Source organism: Balaenoptera ricei, chromosome 10 (genome assembly GCF_028023285.1).
Source record: "Balaenoptera ricei isolate mBalRic1 chromosome 10, mBalRic1.hap2, whole genome shotgun sequence".
Taxonomy (NCBI): Eukaryota; Metazoa; Chordata; class Mammalia; order Artiodactyla; family Balaenopteridae; genus Balaenoptera; species Balaenoptera ricei.
The window spans coordinates 97,462,794-97,489,285 of NC_082648.1; the positions used below are offsets into that span (position 1 = coordinate 97,462,794).

Sequence of the window (26,492 nt, forward strand, 5' to 3'; positions counted from 1 at the left end):
CTGAACTTATTTACAAGACAGAAACGGACTCACAGACATAGAAAGCAAACTTACGGTTACCAAAGAGGAAAAGGGGAGGGATGGATTTGGCGTTTGGGATTAGCAGATACAAACTACTATACATAAAATAGATAAACAAGGTCCTACTGTATAGCACAGGGAACTGTATTCAATATACTGTAATAAACCATAATGGAAAAGAATATGAAAAAGATATAACTGAATCATTTTGCTATACACCAGAAACTAACACAACATTGTAAATCAACTATACTTCAACTAAAAAAAAAGTTTTTTCATTTCAGAATTGCAGACAAGGAATTATGGCCCATATGACACAGAAAACTAAGTTCAGGCCAAGAGGAAATAATTTGGCAAAAGTCATGCAATAAGGACAGAGCTCAAGTCTGACTGAGTCTAGGTTGGGTTTTCATGACATCAGACTCAGGGTTCAGTAGCCCTTTCTCTGGAAAAGGAGCTCTGGGGTCCTGAGTCACTCATTCACTCAATAAGAAATTCTTCCTGAAGGCCTGCTCTGTGCCAGGTACTGCACCAGTCTGTGGGAATACATAAGAGAACAAGACAGCTACCGTCGCAGAGCAAATAAGACTGTTTAAAATTATGATGAGGGTTGAAAAAGATTTAACAAGCAATGTTACCAAAGGTCCTGGACAAACCATTCCCCCTAAAAGGAATTCCCTCTTTCCAGTCAGAGAAAAGGGAGTATCAACAGACCTGCACAGTCCTGCCAGTTGTACACATAGCTCACTGAGTTATTGCCTTGGGCCTCAGTTTCCCCATCTGTCAAATGAGGGATTCATTCATTCACTCAACAAATGTGTACTGAGCCTCCTCTGCCTAAGAATGACATTAAAGGACCAACTAAAGGTGAGAATAAGGTAGAAGGGCTTTCACTACTCCATGCAAGCCGTCAGGTGGGTGACCTGGGAAAGGACACTGAGGGTAGACATGAAGGAGCAGAATCTGGAGATATTTAGGATAGCAGGATCTGGAGACTATTTGTATGAGTCATTGTGGGTGGGGGCAGGGAGAGGAAGCAGAGATGGCAGGAGTCAGGATATCCGTTTTGGAATATTGGATAGATGACATTACTTTTAGAAAGGATAGATTAATTTAGATATGTAGGTTTGGATTCAGTTATGGGGTTAACTGTATCTTTCTTTCTTCCAAGAACATGTCTAAGACTACACAGCAAGGTGTATGCAAATCAACAAGAAAAAAATAAAGGACTTCCCTGGTGGCACAGTGGTTAGGAATCCGCCTGCCAATGCAGGGGACACAGGTTCGATCCCTGGTCTGGGATGATCCCACATGCCGAGGAGCAACTAAGCCCGTGCGCCACAACTACTGAGCCTGCGCTCTAGAGCCCGCGAGCCACAACTACTGAAGCTGGCGTGCCACAACTACTGAAGCCCGCGTGCCTAGAGCCCGTGCTACGCAACAAGAGAAGCCACCGCATGAGAAGCCTGCGCACCTCGACAAAGAGTAGCCCCCGCTCGCCGCAACTAGAGAAAGTCCACGTGCAGCAACGAAAACCCAACGCAGCCAAAAATTTTAAAAAAATAAAAAAATTTTTTTAAAAAGGAAAAGTCTATTTAAAAGAAAAAAAAAAGTAAGGACGTGAGTGAAGGGAAATAAGATGAAGCCAGAGAGAGATTGATGCCGAAAGCTCAGCCTCTCTGTACACCCATGCCGAATCGAATCTCGGAGACAGTTTTGGGTCAAGCAGAAAAGAATAGCTTTATTGCTTTGCCAGGCAAAGGGGGACACAGAGGGCTCCTGCCCTCGAAAACTATGTGTCCCAACCCAGGGTGGGGTTCTTAGTTGCGGCATGTGGGATCTTCATTGCGGCGGGCGTGTGGGATCTAGTTCCCTGACCAGGGATCAGAGCCGGGCCCCTTGCATTGGGGGGGCAGAGTCTTAACCGCTGGACCACCAGGGAAGTCCCTGGTCCCTTTAATCTTGTCTCAGGTGGTTTCTTGGCTGCTCCTCCCTTGATTAGCAACTGTTCGAATCTGCCCTTTGGAGCTCAGGGAAGGTCAGGAAGGCTGGAGTCTTACCTACAAGAAATGGGGGGACAAAAAGGCCTCCGTGCCCGGGAGCCCCACAGGGCCCCGCTCGGTTTCACGATCACACCCAAAACAAATATTATAGAACTCTTGTTTGTGCTAGAGTAGTCCTCCCATTAGGTTTCAAGCCTCTGTCCAGCTAAATAAGAAAGATAAATATGATTAGTAACATGATTCACAATATCCACATGATAAAAACAAACCAGTGGCCAAAGGAATCCACTGTGCCTAAAGTAAGGCTTGAAAGAAATTTCTCTGGGGAGATGGGGTCCTCCTAAAGGGTCCAAAGTGGGATGCAGCTAATGACACCCTGAACATCACCCCACAGTGAACACACAATGGTTGAGCACATTCGATGCAGACCAGTGAAATCAGGGTGACTCACCGAGCCCATCTGTGTGAGCTCTTTACGAAAGGCCAAAACAAGGGGGTTGGGTTACCCGATCCCAGATTGCTGGTTTAATCCAAAGATAAAATCCAGAGTCTGGAAAGAAATGGATTAGCTTTGTTTACAAATGGTCCCCCATCGATACTATTTTTCAAAATGGAACTTCTAGTAAGGAATGGAAAAGGGTCCAAGGTTTTGCTCACATCCCTGAAGGGCAGATGTTCTCTGCTGCCAGGTAAAACCAGAGGTGTGGACTAAACTCGGCAGAAGTTAGGGGGACTTGAGGAGCAGGATGGGGAAGCATGGGGGAATTCCCTGGTGGTCCAGTGGTTAGGAGTTGGCGCTTTCACTGCCGGGGCATATGAAAGCACCAGGTTCATCCCAGGTTCAATCCCTTGTCAGGAACTAGGATCTTGCAAGCCACATGGTGTGGCCAAAAAAAAAAAGAATGGGGAAGCATGAGGGCAAGAGAGGAGCTGAGTGATGCAGTTTTATCATGAGGGCGTTTCAATGTCCATCTCTCTTACTGGACGGGAAGCTTTGTGGCAGCAGAGATTGCAGGTCCTAGCCCAGAGAAGCCTCTGGCTCACATTTGGCAGATGTGGGCATGAACTAGAACATCACAGTTTCCAAGGCTGCCTCCCTTGCCCATTGAAGCAATAATGCTCCCTCTTTTTTTTTTTTTTAATTTATTTTATTTAATTTATTTTATTTTTGGCTGCGTTAGGTCTTTGTTGCTGCACGCGGGCTTTCTCTAGTTGTGGCGAGCGGGGGCTACTCTTCCTCATGGTGTGCGGGCTTCTCATTGCGATGGCTTCTCTTGTTGCGGAGCACGGGCTCTAGGTGCACGGGCTTCAGTAGTTGTGGCACGCGGGCTCAGTAGTTGTGGCTCGCAGCTCTAGAGCACAGGCTCAGTAGTTGTGGCGCACGGGCTTAGTTGCTCCTCGGCATGTGGAATCTTCCCGGACCAGGGCTCGAACCCATGTCCCCTGCATTGGCAGGTGGGTTCTTAACCACTGCACCACCAGAGAAGCCCAGCTCCCTCTTTGACAAGAGCTCACATCCTGATCTCTTGTGCTGTCATTGATTGTTGCAAAGCCACCTGGCTCAGATGACAGGGCATTTGGGCCAGAGGCTCAGTTAATATGAGCTTGTGGCATGAGTGCAGCCCCTTGCCCCTGGAGCGGGAGGCTGGGCACAGAGCCTCTGCGTCATGAAGGCCCCCCTCCCTGCTCCTCCACCGCCAGCTGCCAAGGGGATGCCCCTCAGAGAGGGAGTCGGCTGGCCAGGGGCGCCTGGCAGCTCCTGCTCCTGTGCGGGCCGGGCCTGGGGAAACCCTAAGGAGCCCTGCTGGGGCTGCAGGCGACCATGGCAAACACGGCTTCCCACTGCCTTTGTGTCTCCACGCTGGGCCTCTGCATCCTGTGCGGCAGGAGTCTGCAGGTGACTGGGGGGCTCGTCCTGGCCTGGAAGCTGAGCGTGGAGGTACTGTTGCGCCCATCCAGCAGGCCTTGTGGCAGCTGCTGACTGTCGTGCAGGGCTAGGGCCTTCAGCTGCTCGCCACCTTCATGCACGGAGCTTGCCACTGCATCCTGTGGCTCCAGCGGCACTTGCGGTGGGAGGCCCCCCAGCCCTGCTCTCTCTGGCCCAGTGGGCCTACTACAGCCTGGTCGACTCCCACCACGAGAACTGCAAGGCCTTGGAGCTGCTGCTGCGGGCTGTGCTGCAGCAGGTGGCAGTGTCCCTCCTGCTCCGCTGCCAGGACAGGCTGTGGGTGATCGTGGGACAGGTGGCTCAGGCCCTGCAGGGCAGTGGCCTGCAGTCCCTGGGGTGGGCTGGGCTGTGCGGGGCACCCTCCAAAGACCTGGATGCGGTCACCACCATCCTTCCAGCGACCACCATCCCTTTTAGCCAGCACTTCCCCGGAACTGACCCGGCCACCCTGAGGTGGGTTCACGCCAGCCTCCATCAGCCTGTGCCTAGTGGCTGGGGACAAGGATGCCAGTGAGGGAGAGGGAGACTGCAGTCTGGGGGCCAGTTAAGGTGCCCATTAGCACCAGGTTCCAGAGCAATAGGACAAGCAAGATAGCCTTCAGGTCTTCATCCAAGCAGGCCCTCGCACGACAAGTCAAGGCGACCTGTATTCTCATCATTCTTCTGTATATCTACGCCACGTGTCTCTTCGTGCAGATCTTAAAATAAAGGACCAAGTGTGAGCCAGCCTCCGGTATGTCCATGACTTGCTTTGTCAAGAAGAGATTGAATGGCATCAGATCTGTCCACCCAAGCCTTTGCTGGGCTGGGGGCAAGGGTGGGTGGTACCCAGTATGCAAGCCACATTGCATAGCAGGGCCTGGGCTAGGGGGCCTGGTCTCAGCTCTGTCACTTCTATGTGTCCTTGGGGAAGTTCCTGGGCCTCAGTTTCCTCTTCTGTAAAATGTGGATAATAAGCCTCTAGGGAGAAGAGGTGTATAAAACTAAGCCATTTGTAGGTTGTAGAGGGCTCTTCCCCCTCAGTTATCCTAACAGAGCTTACAAGGCCTCCTTGGAGAACACTTAGATTCTATTAAAGGACATGAAAAGAAGACCCGAATAAAGAGGGACATAATCAATTTACGGGTGAACTGGCCTAATGTTTTAAAAAAAAGTCAATTGTCTCCAAATTAATCTATAAAGTCATTAGGATTCCAACCAAAATCTCAAGGGATTTGAGGGCAAGGGAGAGGACTCATAGTGATTCTAAGATGTATATGGAAAATCAAGGTCCTTAAAATTTTAAAGCATTTTAAAAAAAACGGAGCCAAGGTAGGAGACTTGCTCTACCAAATATTAAGACATAGTATGAAATCACAGTAGTAAAAACAATGTGGCAGAAAAAAACAGGCAGATGAATGGAACAGAATGCAGAGCCCAGACATAAGCTGGCTACAAATGGGAACTTGGTACATGGAAAAGGTGACATCACAAACCAGTGGGGAGAGCAGGAACTATTTAGCAGATAGAGTTGGAGAAATTGGTTCACTATATGAAAAAATAAATAAATATGTGTCTTCTGGTTGTTTAAATGGTGGTCCCCCAAAGATATGTCTATCTAGAACCTGTGAATGTGGCCTTATTTGGGAAAAGGGTCTTTGCAAAGGACACTTTGAACTAAGGATCTTGAGATTAGATCATCCTGGATTAGGATGGGGGACCCAACGACACGTGTCTTTATAAGAGAAGCTAAGGGGAGGAGAAACACAGAAGAGAAGGCCATGTGAAGAGGGAAGCAGATTAGCCAAGGAATGCCAAGGGTTGCCAATAGCCACCGGAAGCTAGGAGAGAGGCATGGAACAGTTTTTCCCTCAGCCCCTCCAGGAGGAACCAACCCTGCCGACACCTGATTTCAGACTTCCTGTTTCCAGAACTGTGGCAGAGTGAGTTTCTGTTGTTTTAAGCCACCAAGTTTGTGGTGATTTCTTACCGCAGCCATAGGAAACTAATACAGATCTTTACCTTGTATCTCAACTCTATACCTAAGGTCCAAAAATATTTGCGGCAGTATACCAATGCAGAGGTTATTTTAATGTGCTTGAGGCATTTATTATTCTTTGGGAAATGATATTAGCTGCCATTTACTGAGGGCAGAACAGTCTTTTATTTCATCGGATCATCCAATCAACCCTTTGAGGAAAGCACTCTTTTATGTCTCCATTTTATAGTTAAGGAAATTGTCTCAAAAGAATTAAGTAACTTCCTTAGATCATACAGCAGAGCTCACACCTTCAACCACACCTCCTGCTCAGGTGTCATGTAGATGGGCTCTGCTGAGTTCCCTGCTAAAGGCCTAGAGCATTTATCCTATGAATGAAATCAGATGCAGGACTTCCCTGGTGGTCCAGTGGTTAAGAATCCACCTTCCAATGCAGAGGACGCGGGTTCAATCCCTGGTTGGGGAACTAAGATCCCGCATCCCTCGGGGCAACTAAGCTGTGCGCCACAACTAGAGAGTCCACGCAGCCAAAAATAAAAATAAGTAAATAAATAAATAAATAAGAAATCGGACGCACTGTCCCCTTGTAGACTTTCGCCTGTGCCATCCCCATTTGTTTGTGGTTCAGCAGATACTCAACCCTCAACCCACTAAGTCTAGGTCACGGTCACCTCCCACCTGGATTGCTGAACCAATCTATAGGTGCATCCTCTTGGCACCCCTCCTCCCCTTCAAGCTGTTCTCCACCCAGCAGCTAGGTAGATATTATACCGAGAATCAGACCATTATTCCACCCATTAAGACCTCCAGTGGCTTTCCATATGAGGCCTCTGGGGACTGCCAGCTGGGTCCCAGCACATCCCTTGGTCCCGGGGTTTCCCCTCACGCTGACCTCCCCCCTTCCACAGGCAGCCCTCCCCGCAGCAGAGTCTTTGGACCTGCTTCTCTTCCTGCCCGGAACATGGGCTGACTTCTATTCTTGTTAAAGCATAAATTGTAAAAGATGATAAAATCACGACACTTGTACAGATATAAAATGAACATATGTGAAAGATTTTTATTTAGCTCATTAATTAACGAGGAAACCAGGCAGATGCCGCAAATGGTTCAAAGGAGAACACAGAACCACGTAGTTATATGCAGCAAAGAAATGTTGAAATGAATTTACAAATAGACATAAAACTGGCTTTTTCCACTGGTGGGGGTGGGAGTGTCCTTCCGCTGCACAGGATTTATTTGCATGTGTACAGATAAGGGTTATGTGCATTGCTATCCGTTGTCTACAGTGTACAGAGATGCAAAATAGTTTAAGGGCAAAAAAGAACCTTTAAACTACAAAGAACTAGATAATCTCTGAGGCTCCAGCTTGTCATTAAAAGGATAGCCAGTGATCTCTTTTGCTTATTCCAAAAATCTTTTTTTTTTTTTTTTTAAATGAAGGGCAGGGATCTGTGGATCTGCCCCTAGCTGGGTATCTGCCTCTGGTGCGTGGGCCTTGGAGTTGTTTTTTTTTTTTTTAATATGATGAAAGCTTTTATTATTTATCTATTTATTTATTTATTGGCTGTGTTGGGTCTTCGTTTCTGTGCGAGGGCTTTCTCTAGCTGTGGCAAGCGGGGGCCACTCTTCATCGCGGTGCGCGGGCCTCTCACTATCGCGGCCTCTCTTGTTGCGGAGCACAGGCTCCAGTCGCGCAGGCTCAGTAGTTGTGGTCCACGGGCTTAGTTGCTCCGCGGCATGTGGGATCTTCCCAGACCAGGGCTCGAACCCGTGTCCCCTGCATTGGCAGGCAGATTCTCAACCCCTGCGCCACCAGGGAAGCCCTCCAAAAATCTTTAAACGTTCCTATACTCTTCACATCTCACCTTGTATGTTATCTCTTTGGGAGCCTTCCTCAGTCACCTGATCTTGTAAACTGGCCTCTCTCCCCTCTCCAGATCTTTTTTTTAAATTAATTAATTTATTTTTTTATTATCTATTTTTGTCTGCATTAGGTCTTTGTTGCTGCACGCGGGCTTTCTCTAGTTGCGGTGAGTGGGGGCTACTCTTCTTTGCGGTGAGCAGGCTTCTCATTGCGGTGTCTTCTCTTGTTGCGGAGCACAGGTTCTAGGCACACAGGTTCAGTAGTTGTGGCATGCGGGATCAGTAGTTGTGGTTCGCAAGCTCTAGAGTGCAGGCTCAGTAAGTTGTGGCGCACGGGCTTAGTTGCTCCGGGCATGTGGGTCTTCCCGGTCCACGGCTCAAACCTGTGTCCCCTGCATTGGCAGGCGGATTCTTAACCACTGCGCCACCAGGGAAGTTCCCCCTTCTCAGATCTTATCCTGCATTGTGGATTCTAACTTATCAGCTTCTTCAGAGACGGGGCTATTTTCTGTTTTGTCCAGCAGCAAGCACAGAGGAGGGCTGCATAAATATTTGTGGGTAAATGCAATGGTGAGCCTGCTTGTTTTGGGGATATGTAAGTATTGTCAGTGGAGCCTCAAGCGCGGACATCCTGGGTCTCTCTAACAAAAAGGCATTTCTCTTCCCTGGGGGAAATATGAGGATGAGGAGCCCCTTTTCCCAGAATATCCAAAAGTGTAGTTGTGTGTCCTGGCCTTCAAGTCTCTGGAAACTTCCCTTTTTGCCATCCCCCAAACACCATGCCCATCGCCCCCAGCCTTTTACTAATTTGACCAGCTAACCTAATAGCCAACTAAACCATTGTTTCCTCAGCTGTAAAATGAGAACATCACATGTAAATCAAGGGGTCATTTATTCATTCAGCGAACACATAAGGAATGCCTGTTACCAGATTCCGTTATACTCATTACATATAATTCATTATATAATTATAATATTCACTGTCTCAGTCATTCTTCAAAATCTCCTGAAGCAGTGTTTTTCAAACTTTAATATGCAAACAGATCACCAGGCAGCTTGTTAGAATGTGGGTTCCGATTCAGGAGGATTGGGGTTCCAAGGCTGCTGGTCCATGGAACACACTTTAAATAGCAAGGCCCTAAGTACATCTTATTAATTATACCCATTTTACAGCCCATTACTGAGGCTCAGAGCGGTTGAGGGTCCCACAGCTGGCAAAGGTGGAGAGGGGTTTCGGGGACAGAGTAAAGCAGAGACTCTTCAGCATTGGCTGTACATTAGAATCACCCAGGGGGGTTTTACAAATTCTGATTCCCAGGCTGACTCTCAGCACAACAAATTGTAGTTTCTGAGGGGGAGACTCAGGCATTAGACATTTTGAAAAGCTCTCCAGGTGATTCCAAGTGTAGCCAAAACTGAGAACTACTGGGCTAGAGAATTCAGTTGAGGATGAAGTTGTAGGTTTCAACGTTATCCATTCAACCAATCTTTTCTATTTTCTGAATGTGTGCGATGTTCTGCCCTGGGGGGTTGGGGATTTGGACATGAATCCCTTTGGTGTTCATTCAATTCACCTGGAGAGAGGTGGGGAAGGGCTGTAGGAGGGGAAGGATGGAGGGGGAGGAGTGGGGGAAGGGGAGGGGGAGAGGGGGGCCATCTTTCAAAAGGAGGCAGATCTCCCCTGAGGCGATAGCGTTTCTGTGTCCTGCCCTACAGGCTCCTGGGCTGAGTAACTTGTGCTGGGGTAAGTCTCCCAGGGACCTGAGGTGACCCTGGTGTGGTTCTTGGGCACAGAATCCCCTGAAAAATAAAAAATACGTATCAGTCAGGGGTGGTGAAATAAATCACAGCTCACCTTACCCGACATTAAGACATTTCACAAAGTCACTCATTCAGCACATATTTTTTTGTGCACCTGTTGTGTGCCAGGCACTGATTTAGGCATTTGGGAAAAATCAGTGATTAAAACAACGCTTCCTGCCCTCTGGGTGCTCACATTCCAGCCTTAATGATAAAAAGAGCATGGAACCAGGACAGGTACAGACAAAGGAGTAAAGACAGAGCATGGAAGCAGATCTCCATGCACATTGGGACCGGACCCATGATTGATGAGCCACAGGCCATGGGGCACAGATGGACTGACAAGTGATATGTATGGTGTGGGGAGAACCGATTCACTGGGGGGAGAAAAACTATGGCATCCTCTACATATGCCATATATGAAGGCAAATTTTAGGTAGATTAAAGAAATGTACGACTATAAAGCTTTTTTTAAAATGGGAGAAAAATCTTTGTGACTTACGGATGCTGAAAGACTTCTTATATAACGTCCCAGAGGGCTTCCCTGGTGGTGCAGTGGTTAAGAACCCACCTGCCAATGCAGGGGACACGGGTTCGAGCCCTGGTCTGGGAAGATCCCACCTGCTGCGGGGCCACTAAGCCTGTGCACCAAAACTACAGAGCCTGCACTCTAGAGCCCGCAAGCCACAACTACTGAGCCTGAGCGCCACAACTACTGAAGCCCACACGCCTAGAGCCCATGCTCCACAGCAAGAGAAGCCACCGCAATGCGAAGCCCGCGCACCGCACTGAAGAGTAGCCCCCGCACACCGCAACTAGAGAAAGCCTGCGCACAGCAATGAAGACCCAATGCAGCCAAAAAAAAAAAAAAAAAAAAGGATTGACACCATTGTAAATCAACTTACTTCAATAAAAAAATTAAAAACAAAATTAAAAAAAAAAAGGCCCCAGAAACACACATTATAAGGGGAAGATGGTTGTATTCAGCTATGTCAAAATTAAGGATTGCTTTTCATTGAAGGAGATTATACTTAGCACTTGCAGAGTATTTCCTAGGTGCCTGGCACTGTTCTATGTGTTTACAAATGTTAACCCATTTCATCTCCCAGCTCTATGAGCTCTGTTCCATTCATATCCTCATCCCATACATGGGAAAACGGAGCCACGGAAAGGTACACTTGAAAGTGATGAGAGCAGATTCAAGCACAAGTAGTCTGGGTCCAAGGCCTGGGTTCATTAGCCAGGGCTCCACAAAAGCTTTCTGTAAAGGGCCAGAGAGGAAATATTTGGGGTTTTGTGGACCATATAGTTGTGGGGATTCAAAATGCACTCCAGTGGCATTAAGATTATTTTAAGACGAAAATATCTGAACAAACCGCAGCCACAGAAAAAAAACTTACCTAAATGTCTTTGCTGCCTTAAGCAGGACCACCTGAAAGATACAGCCACCATAAATCCCTGGTCTGGGAGGTTCACGGTCAGAAAGGAGACTAAGCATCATAACCTGAATATTGCTTAAACCAACTTTATCTGAAACTGTCACACCTTCCATTTGTTCTTCCATAGACGCCCTTTCTACCCACTACCTATCCCCTTATTAAGTGGGTATATAAATTTATTTATTTATTTATTTATTTATTTTTGGCTGCGTTGGGTCTTTGTTGCTGCGCGCGGGCTTTCTCTAGTTGCGACGAGCGGGGGCTACTCGTCGTTGCGGTGTGTGGGCTTCTCATTGCGGTGTCTTCTCTTGTTGCGGAGCACGGGCTGTAGGCTCATGGGCTCAGTAGTTGTGGCCCTTGGGCTCTAGAGCACAGGCTCAATAGTTGTGGCGCATGGGCTTAGTTGCTCCACGGCCTGTGGGATCTTCCCAGACCAGGGCTCGAACCCATCTCCCCCGCATTGGCAGGCAGATTCTTAACCACTGTGCCACGAGGGAAGTCCCTAAGTGGATATATAAACCCCTATCTTCCTTTCTTTTTCTTTATTTTTTAATTGAAGTATAGTTGATTTACAATGTTGTGTTAGTTTCAGGTAATACAGCAAAGCGATTCAGCTATACATATATATTCTTTTTCAGATTCCTTTCCATTATAGGTTATTACAGATATTGAAGAGAGTTCCCTGTGCTATACAGTATGTCTTCCCTTTACTTTAATTCAGTAGTTCTTGAAGCAAATGAGAACAGTGGAATTGAAGCAAGAGGTGGCGGCAGCCCCAGTGGCCACCACTATGGGGATGGATGAATAAGATGTGGGGATGTACACAATGGGATGGACCACATTTGGAATTGCCAAGTTCGATGCTCCTACTGTAACATGGAGGAGCCTTAAAACATAATGTGGAGTTGAAAAAGGGAAGAAACAGTAAGATGTATAGCCCAATGCCATTAATGCTATTTAAAAACACAAACACAAATGCATCCATACTTAATTTACAAGGAGGAACAAGGTAGAAACACAAAGGCCCAGGCCATACCTGTCAGCAAAGCTGGGGCTCCGTGTTCTTTCTTAGCTCTCCCGGGGAGGCTGTTACACTCCAATGTTTGAGAACCTCTCTTTAGAAACTGTTGTGATGAAGGGCCTGGGAGTGAGGGTCAGGGGAAAAGGCAAGAAATTAGAGGAGACAGGAGAGGGCTTTTGACCCAGTCTGGAGACCGTAATGTGTTGTGAGCTGAGGAGACCAATGAACCTGGCAGTTTGCACTTGAGGTGAACAAAGAACAATAATTATTATTATTACCATGACGATTGTAGGGGAGGAAAAAATTTATTTTCCTTCTACGCTTCTAGGTTCTTGGCTGGGGCTCTATAACATATGACTGATTAACAAGAGAAAAACAAACAGAAGTTTATTAACATTTATATAGTATATACACATGGGAGAAACCCATGAGTAACTCAAAGGAGTGGCTAAAGCTTGGGCTTATCTTGCAGCTGCAATAAAGAACCACACAACTGTAGAAGGAATGCCGGGACAAAGGAAGTGGGTTTAAGCTTCCAAGGGTGGCAAATTGTGGGGAAGTAAATACATGGGGGGAAACGAATGGAATACAGTTCGTTTTCAGATTCCTCTGGTGCTGTCTCTGGGCTAATAAGAGTCTAGAGTTGTCTCCAGGAAAGGAAAATTTATACCCTAGAAAAGGGGAGGGGAAAGAGAGCTTTTCCTGTATTTGCTACTTTTTTAAAAATTTTTTTTCTTTTTTTAATAGATTTTATTTATTTATTTATTTATTTATTTTTGGCTGTGTTGAGTCTTCCGTTGCTGTGCGCAGGCTTTCTCTAGTTGCCGCGAGCAGGGGCTACTCTTCGTTGCGGTGCGAGGGCTTCTCATTGCGGTGGCTTCTCTTGTTGCCAAGCACGGGCTCTAGGCACGTGGGCTTCAGTAGTTGTGGCACGCGGGTTCAGTAGGTGTGGCTCACGGGCTCAGTAGTTGTGGCTCACGGGCTCTAGAGCGCAGGCTCAGTAGTTGTGGCTCACGGGCTTAGTTGCTCCGCAGCATGTGGGATCTTCCCGGACGAGGGCTCGAGCCCGTGTCCCCTGCATTGTCAGGAGGATTCTCAACCACTGCGCCACCAGAGAAGCCCCTGTATTTGCTACTTCTTAATTGCCTTCAGCTCAAAAGAATTCTTATGTCAAAGAGGTATATTTGGGGGTGACATATTCTGGTTTCCTTCAATGATATTTCTGTACAGTGAAATAGTTTACAGCCTGTTAATCAGAATTAGGTAGATCTATATATAGTGACGTGAGAAGACTTTCAAAACACATCAAGTTAAAATAAAAAAAGCAATTCATGGAATAGTCCAAATGCTATAATCCTATTTATTTAAAAACTAGGGACTTCCCTGGTGGCACAGTGCACTCAGCTAGGGAAAGTTTGGGCAAATCATTTAAGCTTAAAATCCGAGTAATTGTATAAGTCTTTGCTGTGCACCAAAAAGCTCCTGTAGGACATTACAAAGCTCTCATTGGGAGCCTTTGAGCAAATCCCTTCCCGTCTCTGGAAAATGAGGGGGTTGGACCAGAATCTCTTTAATGGATGGTCCCAGGCCCCTTCCACTTACCTTTAGGATTCTAGATGAGCTGTGTTTCTAATCCAACCAACCAAAATCTACTACTATGTTGTTAAAAAACAAAACACCAGATAACAGCTCTGCTAATAAATACAGAATAAAAATAGAAAAATCACCCCTTTGTAATCCCTAACTGAATCAGGCAAGGATCGTCAAGAGACGTTAAAACCATTGGGTGAAACACAGCTGGGAAACAGGCTAGTCATGCGAAGGATCAGCTACAGATTACTTATTAATAACCAAGGAAAAGTGCACTTCAACATCAGGGAGACTGATGGTCACACTTTAAGCCAGCAGCACATAGTAGGACAACCTGGCATCATGTCCCTCCCAGTGGGGTGCACGGTGAAGTGCATGACATCATATGTGAACTACTAACGTCCAAATGTTTCACATAGGTGTCATCATGAGGAAACAGACAAATCATGCCTCTCTGGCCTCCACTTTCCCCCGCCCCTTCTCAAGCTCTCCCCTTCAGCTCCTCTAAATTTATTGCAACTCCCACAGATGGGGTTTGCAGTGTATGTAGAGGTGACACATACGACAAGTACAACATAGAGCAGGGAGGGTAAAGGGACTTCTATGATGGCGAGATTTTTACAACCTACTTGTATCAGTTGAAGTTCTCCAGAGAAACAGAACCAACAGAACCAATAAAAATATATGTATGATTTATTTTAAGGAATTAGTTCATGTGATCATGGGGGCTGGCAAGTCTGAAATTTGTAGGGCTGGCCAGCAGCCTGGAAACTCAGAAAGGGGTTGATGTTGTAATCTGGAGTCTGAATTCCTTCCACTCTGGGAAGCCTTCAGGCCTTTACCTGATGAGATGAAGCCCACCCATATTATTGAGGATAATCTCCTTTACTTAGTCAAATGATTATATGTTAATTGCATCTACAAAATACTTGCACAGCAACATCTAGACTAATGTTTGACCAAACAACAGGGAACTCTAGCCATCAGTAAACTATACCAAGGCATTTAATCACTCTGATCATCCACCTCACTAATTCATTCTTCAGCTGTATCCATGCTGTGTTCTTTATTTCAACATTTATATTTTTCATTCAGTACTTCAAGGGAGTTCCCTGGTGGCCTAGTGGTTAGGATTCTGGGCCTTCACTGCCGTAGCCCAGGTTCAATCCTGGTCAGGGAACTGAGATCCCACAAGCCATGTAGTGCGGCCAAAAAATAAAATAAAATGAAATACTTCTGCTGGATTCACTTTGATTATTTCTTGTTCCTCATTTATATCATTAATGTCATCCCTTAGCTCTGTGTCAGGCCTATTTTATATTCTTGGTTTGTTTTTTCCAGTAGCCCAGCTTCGAATGGTATATGTCCTGCAGTTTACTGTGTTTATTTTCAGGGACTTGTCCTACTCAGACATCTAGTTATTTTAGCCTCTGAGCCCCACCCTCCCCCACAAGGATTTCAACTATTCAATCTGGTAATGTGTATTGGGAAAAGAAAAAGGGCAGTTTCGGGCTTCCCTGGTGGCACAGTGGTTGAGAATCCGCCTGCCAATGCAGGGGACACGGGTTCAATCCCTGGTCCGGGAAGATCCCACATGCCGCGGAGCAACTAAGCCTGTGTGCCACAAGTACTGAGCCTGCGCTCTAGAGCCTGCAAGCCACAACTACTGAGCCTGAGCGCCACAACTAATGAAGCCCACGTGCCTAGAGCCCATGCTCTGCAACAAGAGAAGCCACGACAATGAGAAGCCTGCGCACCACAACGAAAAATAGCCCCTACTCGCTGCAACTAGAGAAAGCCTGCGCGCAGCAATGAAGACCCAACGCAGCCAAAATAAATAAATAAAATAAATAAATAAATTAAAAAAAATTTTTTTTTTTAAAGTACACTCATCCTATAGGGCTTTTGTAGATAATCTTAAGGATGTTGTATTTTTAGTTTTGGAAGAGATTTTATATTGAACAGGTATTGATTTTATTGAATAGTTTTAATGCATCTATTGAGATGATCATGTAGTTTTTACCTTTTAATCTGTTTATATGAAAAATTACATTTATTGATTCCCTAAAAATGAACCAAGTTTGCATTCCTAGGATAAAACCAACTTGCTCATGATGTATTATCATTTTATGCATTGCAGGATTAGGTTTGCTAATATTTTCTCAGCACTCTTTGCAATGATATTCATGAATGAGATTGGCCTGAGCTTTTCCTTTCTAGTACTATCGTTCTCTGATTTTGATGTCAAAGTATTCTAACTTCATAGAATAAAATAAGTATACCCACTTTTTCACTCTAAAAGAATTTGTGTGAAAATAAAATCATCTTTTTTGGGTGATTGTTAAAATTCACTCATAAAATTATCTGGGCCTTGTATTTTATTTGTAACTAGATTTTTTAGCCACTGTTTCAGCTTCTTTAATGATTATAGGACTACATAGATTTTTCTATGTCTTGTTGAATCAGTTTTGGTAAACTGTATTTTTCTATAAATACATAGGCAATTGTCCATTTTTCTTTATTTTCAAATTTTATTGGCATAAAGTTCACAATATTCTCTTGCTATATTGGTATTATTATTTTAAATCTCTGCAGCTCTCACAATGATGTGTTAGGGCTCCTTCCTATGGACATATTGGGGGTGCCTTGTTTGGGGTTGCAGTGGGAGGCTTGCTTCAGCATTCGGCGGCAAGCTAAATCTTTGTCCTCCCTTCCTGGACCCATCACTTTCTTAAGTGAGAGTCCCAGGCAAGAATCCCCTGCAGTTCTATTCTTTGCTTCCTTTCCCAGTGATGGAGTGCCACCCCTGTTGCTGAGTTCAGGCAAGAGCCTGGCTCAGGTTCTGTCTCTTTTGGAAAGTTTTAATCTCTGTTATGCTACAAAAGCCAAAGCTTCAGTGGCTACTTGGATGCAGAGCTCAAGTATCCATGACTTCAGCCCTCTCCCGAGCTCGTATTTCTGCTCTGTGGCATTCAGCTGGTACATGATCAGTCTGGAGGGTTCAGGACAGCGGTGGTGATGGCTGGAAGGATGGGCTCGGCTGGGAAAGTGCTGAGTCGTAACCACTGGACTGCCAGGGAATTCCCTCAGCTGGGATTCTTGACCTGAGTATGGACATGATGTCTCAGTGGTGTCAACATAGTCAGACTTCTTACATGACAGCTCAGGGCTGAGTGTTTCAAGAGGTGGAATGTGAAAGCTGATATTTTCTTAAGACCTGGGCCAGGAAAAGGGCACAAGGCCATCCTATTGATCAATGAATCACAAGCCTGCCCATATTCAAGGGGAGGAGACATAGACTCCGCCTCTCTGCGGGAGGAGCATCAAAGAGACCACGTACTATGTCACTGTTGGATCCCAAGGGTCTTCAATGACCTGGCGCACAGTGGTGTTACAGATATATTGAACAAATGACTAGGTGAACGTGCAACCCGGTCTTAGAGCTAACTAGATCTGTGTGTACTTCCTACATCCCTTCCTTGGGAAAAGAATGGGATTTCTGTATCAAATGGCACATTCTTTATTCAATTGAAACACACTGCCAAACAGCTCTCCAGAAAGGTACCTTTGGCAAATTTTTAACGTTATCATTATGCTGTGGCTCATGCACTCAAATACAATGAATGCATTGCCCATTTGCCCAGGTAACTCCACGCTCGCAAAAAACAGACCAAACACCTTCCATAACAAAGCGGCCTCCAGGGGGCAGGAGAGAAGGAACAAAGGCGAGTTATAGCTCAGCCTGGGCTGGGAACTTGAACGACCAGGCTGTACAAGGCATGATCCAGGCAGCTCTGCGTTTGCAAAAGCTTGACCTACAAAGGACAGCCTGACTTCCTCCTTTGGCCCTTGCCGCTAATGCAGAACACATAAATACAGACAGTAGAAGAGGAGGTTTCTATGACCTGCAATGATAGTTAAAAAGTAGAGGTTCCTGGGTGAGTCGGGAAGCTACCCACCATTTATAGCTTTGTGTTTCTAAGAAAGTGCCTATATACCCTGTTGTACACAGCTACCCTGAAGACCAACGGGGATGGGTAGCTCACTAACGTTTATTGAGCTCATTCTTTGTATCAAGCGCGATTCTAAGCACATTCTGTGAGTTCTCTCCTTTAGTCCTGTCAATAATCCTCAGAGGTAGGTACTATGCTTATTTCCATTTTTCAGATGAGGAAACAGGCACAGAGAGGTGAAGCCATTTGCCCAAGGTCACACAGTGAGTGAAGGGTGGTGGGAGCCAGGACGTCCACCCAAGAATATCTCAGTCTGAAGCTCAGGTTCCTGAACACTACCCTTTCTGAGATTTAATTCATTAGTGTGATCAAACCTTAGTGCTGGAAGGTCTAGGGACAGTCTCTAAATTCTTCACTCTTATGGCCCTATGCTTAGCACAAAGCCTAATGCATGGTGGGCTTCAGATAAATATTTATTGAATGAATAAATGAATTAACATGACTCACTGATCTGAATATTACTCACTGATTCAGCCCATCACCCTTGCACCTTTTTTCTCCATTAAAAAAAAAATTAGGTATAACTTCAATACAGTGAAAGTCACACTTTTATGGACATTTTTGCAAGTTTTGACAAACATATATAGTCAATTGTATAACTATCACCACAAACAAGATATAGAATGGTTCCATCATCCCCCCAAATTTCCCTGTGCTTCTTAGTAGTAAATCCTGCACACACACACACACGCACACCCCAACCTCACTCCTAGCCCCTGGCAACAACTGGTCTGTTTTTTGTTCCTACAGTTTTGCTTTTGTAAGGATGTCACGTAAAGGAAGTCGTGTAGTCTGTAGTCTCTTGTGGTTGAGTGTATCAGTTGTTCATTCCTTTTGATTCCTGAGTAGTATTCCATTGTATGAATGTTCCACAATTTTTTTTATACGATCTACAGCTGAGGGACATTTGGGTTGTTTCCAGATTTCAGCTATTCCCAATGAAACTGCCATAAAAATTCCTGTACAGGGTTTTGTGTGAACGTAACTTCTCGTTTCTCTAGGGTCAATACCTAGGAGAGGGGTTGCAAGGTCATATGGCAAATGTATAGTTACTGCCATAAGAAGCTGCTAGATTGTTTTCCTAAATGGCTGTACTATTTTGTATTTTCATCAGCAATGTACAAGAGTTCTAGTTGTTCTAAATACTCATTAACACTCAAAACTGTCAAATTTTTATTCAATTTAATTAATTAATTTATTTATTATTTTTGGCTGCGTCGAGTCTTCGTTGCTGCGCGAGGGCTTTTCTCTAGTTGCGGTGAGCGGGGGCTACTCTTTGTTGCGGTGCACGGGCTTCTCATTGTAGTGGCTTCTCTTGTTGCAGAGCACAGGTTCTATGCGTGTGGGCTTCAGTAGTTGTGGCACGCGGGCTCAGTAGTTGTGGCTCACGGGCTTAGTTGCTCTGCGGCATGTGGGATCTTCCCAGACCGGGGCTCGAACCCATGTCCCCTGCATTGGCAGGCGGATTCTTAACCACTGCGCCACCGGGGAAGCCCTAAATTGTCAAATTTTTAAAACATTAGCCATTTTAATAGGTGTGTGGAAGTATCTCATTGATTTTAATTTGCATTTCCCTAATTACTAGTGATGTTGAGCATCTTTTCATGTGCTTAGTTGCCATCTGTATATCTTCTCTGGTGAAGTGTGTCTGTTCGAATCTTTTGCTCATTTTTTAAAAAATGGGTTGTTTATCTTATTATTGACTTTTTAGAGTCCTTTATATATTTGGGACGCAAATCCTTTGTCCGAAATGTGCTTCGCAAATATTTTCTCCCAGACTGTGGTTTGCCTTTTCATTCAGTCTTTTAACAAGGTCTTTGGATGAGTGTTTTTTTTTTTTAATATTTATTTATTTATTTATTTGGCTGTGCTGGGTCTTAGCTGTGGCACGCGGGATGTTCATTGCCACGTGCTGGATCTTTGTTGTGGCGTGTGGGATCTTTTAGTTGCAGCATGCGGGATCTTTTAGTTGCGGCATGTGGGATCTAGTTCCCTGACCAGGGATCGAACCCCAGCCCCCTGCATTGGGAGCGTGGAGCCTTAACCACTGGACCACCAGGGAAGTCCCCAGATGAGTGTTCCTAATTCTGACGAAGTCCAATTTATCGATTTTCTTTTATGGATCATGCTCTTGGTATCGTATCTAAGAACTCTTTGCCTAACCCAAAGTCACAAAAAATTTCTGTTTGCTTCTAGAAGTTTCATATAATCATAGAATATGATTGCTGTATTAAATGGGATAACGTATGTAAAGCCCTTAGCTCAGGGCCTGGTGCTGAGTTAACACTCACTAAACAGAGCCTAAGATGGACATTTGTCTATGGAATGTTTATAAGGGGTGGCCTCACACCCACCACATTTCCTCCGCACGGATCTGGTGTCCTGTCATCACAGGATGCAGCATGTTCTGTCATCACCAGGACAGCAAAGGCCCCTGCAGATAGACATCCTTATCCAACAGCCTCCTGGAACCAGTGGAGACATGAGGCCCTAGGGACTACAGGTCATGCTAAGAGCCAGACCTGGAAGGCAGTCATTCTCACTGCAGCAAGCACTCCTCCATCCAGCCTCGGTTTCCATGAAAGCTGGAGCTCTAGGCCAAGCAGTGATGGGGTGATGGGGATTAGGGTCTGTTTACTGAGCACCTACTGTGTGCCAGGCCCTTGGCTACCGCAGTGAACAAGTCAGACAAAATTCGCAGACTAGCAGAGGAGGACAATGAACAAATAACTACATGATTAATTAGTGGATTAAGGAAAAGGGTAGCGTGCTGGTGGGGTGGGGGTGAGGGTGCCTCATAAAGAATCAATTGCCCTTCCTCAGTCTCTGCCTCTGAGTCAGGTACCTCGGACCCCTCCAGGCTGGGGGTTGGGGGTGCGCAGACACGGGGACTCACGTGACGTCAGCGTAAAAACAGGGTGGAAAGGTCCTCCGGGGCGGTGGGGCTGTGCTTTAGAAGGCTCTGAGAGAAGGGTTATTCATTCGTGGTTCATTCATTCGAGAAGTCCTGCGGCACCTACTGTGTCCCATGCACCCCATGAGGAGTACAAACGCGGCCCCTGTCCGCTCACTATATTGGGGGCAGACAGAGCGACAAGAAACCAGCAAAAATGTCACGAAGGTGGTTTCATCCAGGGCCGTAGGCTCGGAGTGGGTAGGGCGGCCCGGCAGACCCGCCACCCGGGGGCGGGGACAAGACCTGCATTTACTGCACCCCCCCGTCCCCCCTACTCAGCAAAGAGGTCACTAAGCCAGTGACGAGCGCGCCCTCCGCCGGCGCCGCAGCACCCGCGTCCCCACGATCGAGGGCGCGCGCGACCCCCCCGCCCGCGCCGCTCCCGCCCGGCGCCCTCGGCTTACGGCGCCCCCTCGCGGGAGCCCTCGGCCTCGCCGGTCGCGCGAGCAGGGGAGGGGGCGGTGGCGCCGCGCACGCGCACGGGCTGGCGGCGCGCGCCGAGCGGGGTGCACCGCGCGGGTGCAGCCACGATGGAAGGGGGTGCGTACGGAGCGGGCAAAGCCGGGGGCGCCTTCGACCCCTACACCCTGGTCCGGCAGCCGCACACCATCCTGCGCGTCGTGTCCTGGGTAAGGACGGCTGGGTGGCCCAGCCAAGCAGGGAATGGGGCGGGGTGGGGGCGCGGGCGAGGGCGGCGCGCCCAGACGGACCCCAACCCCACCCGGCTTGCTGCCCGGGCGCGGCCGCGGGTGGGGAGCCGTCCGGCCGGCGTACTGGCGCCCGCCCCTCCATCCTTCCCGGGCTCCGGGCGGGGGTCCCGGCGTTCGCGGGGGCGCCTGCTCCCCGACCCCTGGCTTCCCGGTGTCCCACTTCTTACTCTCCCCCCCGCCCCCCATCGCGGTGACCTCCAGGCCGCGACCTGGCGCCTCGCGGTTCGGGTTGCGCGCGGCCGCCTGGGCGGACCGGCGACCGTGGGGACGGAACCCTGGTTTCAGGTGGCCTTTTTTCGGGGGTGGATCGGGGCGTGGATCGTTTCGCGGGGTGCACGCGCTCTTGCCATGGACGATCAAGGAGGAGAGGGCAGGAAACCGGGTTTTTGTGGCTTAACTGGACTCGTGTGGAGCGACGCGTCGGGAGCCGGATACTTGGTCTCTCTCCCCGGGAACTGCCTTTCTGCAGCGTGACCTTGGGCTGGAAGCCGCCCGAGAAATGTTCACGGAAAGCGAGGAGTTAAATTCCGAGGTGGGCAGCGTCACCTCCTCTCGCTTGCCTCAGTTTCTCGATTTGTAGCGGGGTGGGAGGAGCCTCCTTGAGACCTCCTTGGGCTCGGATATTTCCCGAATTCGTGCAGACACCTGGATGCCTGAGGGGACCGTGGGCCGGGAGGGCGTGAGAGAGGTCCTCTGACCACCGGGAAGAGCAGAGAAGCCCGTTCTGGACCTCCAGCCTGGCGAGGGCAGAATCCCTCAGTGCAGAGAGCTGAGTGGGGATCCCTGTTCAAACCTGGGGTCGGGGAGAGGAGGATGGGACAGAGTCAGCACACAGGGAGGGGTTCACATGACCTGGGCAGCGCCCCAGGGAAAGGAGGCCTGCTGCTGTCTGGGGAGGGGTGTCTGGGCCTCCCTAGGGTTGCTGGCCATTGCCCAGACCCCCTCACTAGAGGGTCTTGCCTCTGCAGGCCTGCCGGCGCCTTCCTGTGGGCCTAGATCAGAAAGGCCTGGATTGGGGACGCTGGGCAGGGGCCCTATCAGCCCCCCCAGGGGGCTAAGCCTAAAGCCAGCTGTGGGGTGCTCAAGCTCCCTCACTTCCTGGATTTTCAGGGCCATATAAGGGTGTGATGGGTGGGACAGCTGGAGTGTTTATCTCTGGCCTCCCAGAGGGAAAGGGAGCTACCTTTCCTTTGTCTAAAAACGTTCAAACCTCCCTCTGGTGCCACAGGAAGGGTGGCCACGTTTAAACCCCTTTTTCTCAAGTGCCCACCAGATGGGGAGCTTTTTGAGGGCAGGGAAGCCCTGTTCTTTAGTCTTTGGGTCCCCGGTGCTGGCACATGGCCTGGCACCCTGGGTGCATCCAGGAGGGTTTGTGGTGCTGAGTTCATTCATCCGTGGGGTCTCCAGCTCCCCAGAGACCCTGGCAGGTCCTCGGCAAAGGTAGAGCTCTGGGAGACACCTGCCTGATGAGGTGGGCCGGCTCTGTACACTGCTCCCCTCCGCCGGCCCGGAGCATGAAGTCACTGGCTTTGTGAGGGGGTGTGGGCGTTTTGTCTGCTTGGTTCACTTCTGCCGGTGAGGGCTTCATTTAGCAAAGCTTTATTGAGTTGGCTAGGCTTCCAGGGAAGGCGGCATGACTCAGACGCAGCCCTTAGTGCTCAGGGAGCCTACAGTCCCGCTGGGGAGTGAGCCAGGCACCCTCAGGCAGAGGCCGGCAAAACCAGGAGAGCAATCAGAGAAGCTTCCTGGAGAAGGCGATGTCAAATTGGGCCTGGAAGGATGAGGAGGGTTTACATGTGTGCACATCAAGGTGCCGGGAGGACATTCCAAGCAGAAGAGAGAAAAAGTCACTGAGCACCCACTGTATGCAGGGCTGTTCTCACGATTACCTGGCTAGTTCCCCCAACAGTCTGTATCACACTTGAGGGAACTGAGACTCAGAGAGGCCCAAAGTTACTGAGCATGTAAGTGCAGATGGAGGATTTGAACCTGGATCTTCCTGTCTCCAAAGCACAGTGCTTCCCCTGGCTCAGGAAGAGTTTGAAGTCCTGGGATTTCAGGTTTGGAAAGGATAAGGGTCATCTGGGTCAACCCCCATCCAATGTTCAAATCCCCCCGGAGGCCCCCAACAGTCTCCCAGCCCTGCTCGCTACCTTTGCGTGAGCAGAGGTATCTGATAACAGGCTGATTGAACTTTTAAAAAATATATAGGTTTTTTCCTGATCATAGAAGTAATACCTGCCAATTATTGGAAAACATAAATCACTTGAGATGGTTGCACAACAATATATATGTACTGAATACCACTGAACTGTACACTTAAAGATGGTTAAGATGGTAAATTTTATGTTGTGTGTATTTCACCAAAAAAAAAAAAAATTGGAAAAAAAAGCACGTGTGATCCCACCACTTAGGGAGGGCTGCTATCTCCTACCAGTCTTTTTCAAAAACACGTGATGCACTGAGACATTTTAACACGTGGGGGCACGTAGTGGACGCACACGGCCGCCTGCCCTCCTCCCTCGAGCTCCCTCTGCTTGCTCACCGCAGGGTCTGGCAGGCAGAGTCTGGCTGGCGTTAAGCTTCACCTTCGAGCTAATGGAGCCTGAGCATTCAGCACCAGCTTGCCCTGGGTTTGCCAGAACTTTCCTGGCTTCAGCACTGAAAGTCCCATGTCCTGGGAGCCCCCCTGTCCCAGACAGACAAGACGGTTGGTCACTCTATCCAGGACTCCTGTGCTCCCCAGACCCCTTCTGCCGCCCTGTAGGGCCCTAACAACGTGAACACATGGGCTTGCGATTTTGTAAAATTTGTAAGAGAAAGATCTTTTTTCTGTTATTTGTTTATTTGAAAGTGGGTCCCCAAACATGTAAGCTTCAGGGAGTCACCAAACCTGGACCTACCCTGGAACCTGAGCCCCCAGGCCTGCAGGACCCCTTATCTCTTGACTGAGGCTTTCTCAGCTCCTCTCTGCCCCTGTGTGCCCTACACCACCTCCCCCGACCCCCCACACACACCTGGGCGGCGGGGGGGGGGGGGTGATTACTCACAGCGGGAATTGAGGAATGGACCCTGATCCCAACTTGGACCCTTCCTGCCCTGGGCGAGGAGGTGATGGCTAAGTTGGGACAGTGTCCAGGGTGAGCTCAGAGCTGCCTCCTCTGACCTGGGTTGGCGGGGAGGTGGGCTGTGCTAGCCGGGGGCCAGGAGATCTGGCACCAGCTGTGGCCACCCCCTCTGCCTCTGTCTCCTCATCGGAAAGCGGAGGCTGGGCTGGGTCAGAGATGCCCAATCCTGCCCCGATCCTGCAGCCTGTCAGTGACCCCTTTCTTTACCTGGAGCCAGGTGGGGGGAAGTGGAGTTTCAGCAGGGAGCTAGCTGATTTCATATAAAGGACCACCTTCTATTTGGAATTTACATCCTTTTAGAGCTTTGAAATGACGTATGGGAAAAGAATATTGGCGCTGGTAGATGAGAGGGTTTCTTTTTCTTTCTTTCTTTCTTTTTTTTTTAATTAATGCTCTGTTTTGGCAAAAATAAAACAATAAAATGTTTGAAATTTTGCCATTTTCAGGGTTGATCTCTTAAGGGCTTTGGCTGTAACACTCAGGATGTTGTAAGGAGGGTGGGTGTCATCCCTCCCATGACAGAAGTAAGGGGCAGGCTGGAGGTGACTTCTCTACTGACTAGAGACAGAGCTACTGGGCCCTGGACTGTCAGAGCCGCAGTTTCAATCCACATTGAATGTGGACATGGGTCCACATTCAGTGTACTCCCCGTGGCTTCCCTGTCTGAGTCACAGTGGCCCCAAGGAGTGGCTTGAGGGAGCAGTTTTACACCCTCATTTTTATCAGACCCCCTCAATCACTCCAAGCAAACACTGAGTATAAGAGCTGAGGTTGCAGGACTTCCCTGGCGGTCCAATGGTTAAGACTCCGTGCTTCCACTGCAGGGATCGCGGATTCAATCCCTGGTCGGAGAATTCCGGATGCTGCGAGGCTCAGCCAAAAAAAAAAAGCTGAGTTTGCTTTGCAAACGCAGCAGCTTCAAAATGAGACCCCTCGTCTCCGTACCCAACCAGATTGCCACACTCTAGCTGTCCCACATAGAAATTCTAGAGCCTGCAGGGGCTGGGGTGAAATGGGTCCAGGGTGGAGACAGAGCCTCTGGCCAGCTCTGGCATTCATTCATTCATTCCACAAATACCAAGTGCCTGCTCGGTGCCAGCCTGTGTGTCCCACCGGAGATGCTCTCAGTCCAGTGAGAACAGAATTGAGTCGACAGGCGCCATCCAGAAGGCTTGGGATGCAACAAGAAGGAAATCCAGTGGGGAGTAGGTACCTCTGCCAGGGGGCGTGGAGGGCTTCCAGGGGGAGGTGACCCCTGTGTTGGTCCTAATAAAGAAGGTGGGGGGGAGGTGCATTCCAGGTGGGAGGAACAACATGTATAAATAAATACCTGGGGGCACAAGGTCTGAGTGGGTTTTAGAAACGTTGCTGAGCTCCTGGGGACCCCGGGTGTGTGAGTGAGAGCAAGTCAAAGAGGTGTGGGGGGCAGGCAGGGTGGGCAACCCAGGGTCGGCCTTGGATGCCAGTTTCACAAGCTGGGCTGCATCGGAGGGCCATGGACAGCCTCAGAGAGGGGTTTTAAGCAGAGAAGAGGTGTGTTTCGGAAGCTCCCTGCGGCACCATGTGGAGGTATGGCTTGGGGAGGGTTCTGGGGGCAGGAGGCCCAGCAGGAAATGTGTGGTGGGGTCTAGCCTGTCCCCTCCCAGCACCGGGCAAGGCCCTGTCACTTACTCAGGGAGCTGGGTCCACGCAGGCATGTCCTGTGCTCCTTTGGCATGTATCGCTGACAGTCTCGGAATCTTCTTGACCTCTTCGCCTGCCTGTGGCTGACCTTTGGCTGGTCCGTCTCTCTCAGGCCTGGGAGAGAGTCAGGACAAGGAGGTCATCAGGAGACGCGGCTGATAGGTTTCTGCATGCGTCTTGGGCATTTCCTCGTGTCCTGGGGCAGTGTGGGAGCTTGAGGAGTCTTGGGTTTGGCATCGAGACCAGGGCCACCAGAGAGGGACCTTGGAAAGTCCTCACCTGTAACGTGGGATTGGAGTGCCTGGGTTCAGGGCGGACTCGATTTGTGAAAATGGATGT

The 26,492-nt window shown here is 48.5% G+C and overlaps 1 protein-coding gene across 3 annotated transcripts in view; it reads left to right on the forward strand.

Moving 5' to 3' along the window:
- The first annotated feature begins 21,099 nt into the window (after positions 1-21,099).
- The window catches only part of SYNGR1 (synaptogyrin 1), a 28,905-nt gene continuing 23,512 nt past the window's right edge, over positions 21,100-26,492 (forward strand). Inside the window, exon 1 of one of the 3 annotated variants that reach the window (XM_059937004.1) lies at positions 21,100-21,261. In XM_059937004.1, the coding sequence (XP_059792987.1) occupies positions 21,163-21,261 (99 nt within the window). In that variant the 5' untranslated portion in view covers positions 21,100-21,162. The remainder of the gene's footprint in view (positions 21,262-26,492) is intronic. The other 2 variants (XM_059937007.1, XM_059937006.1) reach the window with 2 other exon arrangements.